A 3149-nucleotide genomic window follows, 5' to 3' on the forward strand; every position below is an offset into this window, starting at 1 on the left:
TATATACATTTGTGTTTTTAAGCAAATTGTAATTTTAATATATAAATTTTAGAAAAAAAATTAAAAATTCGGGTTATACGGGTTGTGTTCGGGTCAACCCATAAAACTTCGGGTCGTGTTCGGGTTTATATGTATGATACGATTTTCGGGTTCGGGTTCATGTAAAATTTTCGGGTTCGGGTTGGGTTGAACCCGTCAACCCGCAAACACGACCCGTTTAGAACCCCTAGGTTAAACATGGGCAATGTTAAAATAAGAGTATTAGAAGGTGAAAACCCAAAAACACACACATTGTGTGTGTCTGGGATCGAACAAGGCAGGGGAAACAAGGGTGAAACCCTTGTTTACCAAATTCAATCAATTGGATAGGAGTTTAGAAGATAATCAACTGCATGAACTCAAATCTACACTCATCTAAACTCGATATTGAAGAGGTAAATCCAAATTTCTTGAAATCATGATTTGTAGGAAGTAGGTCATAACCCAATCTTGAGTTTATGCAAGTAATTGTGTAAAATGGAGTTAGGATTACTCTCAAGAACAAGAATCATGTTTGATTTTAGGTCAATTGAAAGATTTTAGTATAAACCCATTTGTCATGAAATTATATGAAAGTAGGATGATCAAAATTTGAAGTAATCATGTATAACCTTGAGTTCTTGATGGTTGATCTTGTTTGTGATACATGGACACTAAATTAATTGATTTAGAATAAAAGGATCATATATTCATATGAACTCGTTTGATTGTTGATGAATTTCAAAAAGAACTAGTTAAAATTATGTCCTAGGATAATTGTGTTTAGTGTCCTACTAATGCAAAACCCGCCAAGTGTTCGATAAAATGCTTAAGAGAATATATATGTGAAATTCGAAAAATTATGATAATGTTGTTTCATGGTAGAACATGAAAATAATGAAATAGTGTTCGGATGGACTAAATGATGGAATGAATATGTTAATGTAGGCGGGAAGGAAGAAAGTTCAAGTGCTAGGAATACGGAAATCACACAAGATCGAGGTAAGTGTATTTCGAACTTAACCTTGTTTGGTCTTTTAACATTTCTTGCATAAAAGCTTAAACAATAATTGTTTAGTGTGAATTTGAATTAAGTAGTTTAATCCGTAGTGAACGGGACCTTGACATGATTATATATGAATGGATGAACATTAAAGTTGTCTCGTCATAAACGAGCCGAAGGAATGTTTAGTGATGCAAAAAGGAAAGAAATAAATTAAAAATCCATTATAAACGGGTGGAATGGGATGTATATAAAAGTAATGAAATGCACGTATTCGATTCATTATAAACGAATCGAATGGATGATTATGTAAGTTTACAAATGCCTGTTTAAACGGGTTAATGAATGGCATTGCGAGATGGTATGTTTCGACCCGATTCATCGGGTGAGAAAATGCATGAAGGAAGTGAAGGTTTGAGATGAATTAATTTGATTTATCATATTAGTAGTAACGTATTGACAAATTAAATTTTGTTCTTGATGTAGGTAAATCCTCAATTTAATCGGTTCGGCGACTTGGAACGAGCACACATATGAATCTCGCCTATATGCGCTTCCGCTGCCTTTGTACAATGTTTTTGGTTAAAAAGGCATTTTTGTTATAACTACTTTGTTTAGCAACTAGTCTTATGAAGTTTGAATTGTTAACTCTTTTAAACCTTTTCTAGATGTTGGTAAATATTTGAAAGTAAGGTCTTGGTCTTGTTAAGTCTTTCGAAAGTGTCAATAATGTGCTTGGAATGAAGTTTGTCAAACAGGGATTCGCTTATGTTACGAACGGGTCATGCCCGAATTTTTTTAAATAATGGTTTATAATTAACTAAGTCAAAAAGTTAAAAGAATGGGGCGTTATACATTATTGAAATTTGTTTTGATGATTAGGTGGTGATGGCTTTAAGAGATAAGATAAAACGGCACTTGAAGCTTCCGCATGGATATGTTATGGAATACAAGCCACATGATGCTTCCCTGCGTGATAATTCATCATATCGGAACACTTGGTTGAGAGGATAGAGAAGAAGCCGGGATGGGGTGGGGCGCGGTCTGTTGTTGGGGTGCTTATGATGGTCAATATTTCGGTCCTTGTTATATTTGACTAACCTACCTTGAATATCAAAGAAAGAAGCAACATTTGTCATGTGGACATGATTTTGGATATTTTATGCATCAACTTAAAACTCTAAATCACTTCATGATCATCTTATTGTTACCAATCTCTAGATTATGTAATCAACGTTTAATGGCATTTAAAATATAGATATAGCCAACAGAAACTGGTTGATTCATATGGTTGAAGGTGCTCATCTGAGTATTGTTTAACGTCGACTTATATGCCCTAGCATATAAGAGACTAGTATCATTTTAACATGGATGATAATCGTGTTGGATTGAAAGTTCAATCGGTTGAATTGATGAATTTGAACATGACCTATGTATTATCATCATGTAAACCGAATATGACCCGTGTAGCCATATATATCTAAATGTGTTAAACAAGTTGGTGGCTTGTACATGAATTGTAATCAAGTTGTAAATGGGTTAAAGTAGGTTATATATGTTGTGAATGAGTTGAACACGGCATTTTAATGAAATGTATTTTCTTAACATCATTTTAATTTTGTACACGATAAGTTCACAAGTTAATATAAAGTGAACATGACATTATATATACACTTAAAAGGCTATGTCGGTGGGCTAATCCGACATAGCCAAGTGTCGACTTCTGGTTGGTCAAAAGAATTTTTTTGCTTTTAACCCTTAACTTTTCTAATTTACGTGTTTAGTCCTTCTATTGTAACTATCATAATATACATGTTTAGTCCCTCTACTTAATAAACTTTATTCCTCATTAGTTAACTTTGCTAATATACATGTTTAGTCCCTCTACTTTAACTTTACTATCCTTCTACTCTAGCTTTCCTAATATACATATTTAGTCCCTCAACTTAATAAATTTGATTCCCCATTAGTTTACTTTGCTTATATACATGTTTACGTCATCTACTTTAACTTTGTTGATATACATATTTAATTACTCTACTTTACTTTTATTTTTTTTTTGAACTGTGAACTTCATTAAAAAAGCACGGGCAGGCCTCAAAACGAGGGCCGCCACAGAAAAAAAACT

The 3149-nt window shown here is 33.2% G+C and overlaps 1 protein-coding gene across 2 annotated transcripts; it reads left to right on the forward strand.

The window, feature by feature from the left end:
• Positions 1–278: 278 nt before the first annotated feature.
• Positions 279–2306, forward strand: LOC110907382 (eukaryotic translation initiation factor NCBP-like). 2 transcript variants are annotated; one of them, XR_002573944.2, is made up of 3 exons: positions 279–434; positions 967–1020; positions 1508–1824. XR_002573944.2 is itself a non-coding variant. In XM_022152375.2 (3 exons), the coding sequence occupies exons 1-3, from the start codon at positions 393–395 to the stop codon at positions 2033–2035; spliced, it is 228 nt and encodes a 75-aa protein (XP_022008067.1). In that variant the 5' UTR covers positions 284–392; the 3' UTR covers positions 2036–2306. The 2 variants fall into 2 exon arrangements, 1 of the variants encoding a protein (XP_022008067.1); XM_022152375.2 differs by lacking the exon at positions 1508–1824 and adding an exon at positions 1904–2306 and having other exon boundaries at positions 284–434.
• Positions 2307–3149: the final 843 nt, after the last annotated feature.

The sequence above is a fragment of the Helianthus annuus genome, chromosome 2, assembly GCF_002127325.2.
Source record: "Helianthus annuus cultivar XRQ/B chromosome 2, HanXRQr2.0-SUNRISE, whole genome shotgun sequence".
Classification (NCBI taxonomy): domain Eukaryota; kingdom Viridiplantae; phylum Streptophyta; class Magnoliopsida; order Asterales; family Asteraceae; genus Helianthus; species Helianthus annuus.

Coding starts and splice junctions, on each gene's coding strand:
- LOC110907382 (XM_022152375.2), top strand. CDS start 393: ATGAACTCAAATCTACACTCATCTAAACTCGATATTGAAGAG. Junction 435..966: donor CTAAACTCGATATTGAAGAG/GTAAATCCAAAT, acceptor ATGTTAATGTAG/GCGGGAAGGAAGAAAGTTCA. Junction 1,021..1,903: donor GGAAATCACACAAGATCGAG/GTAAGTGTATTT, acceptor TTTGATGATTAG/GTGGTGATGGCTTTAAGAGA.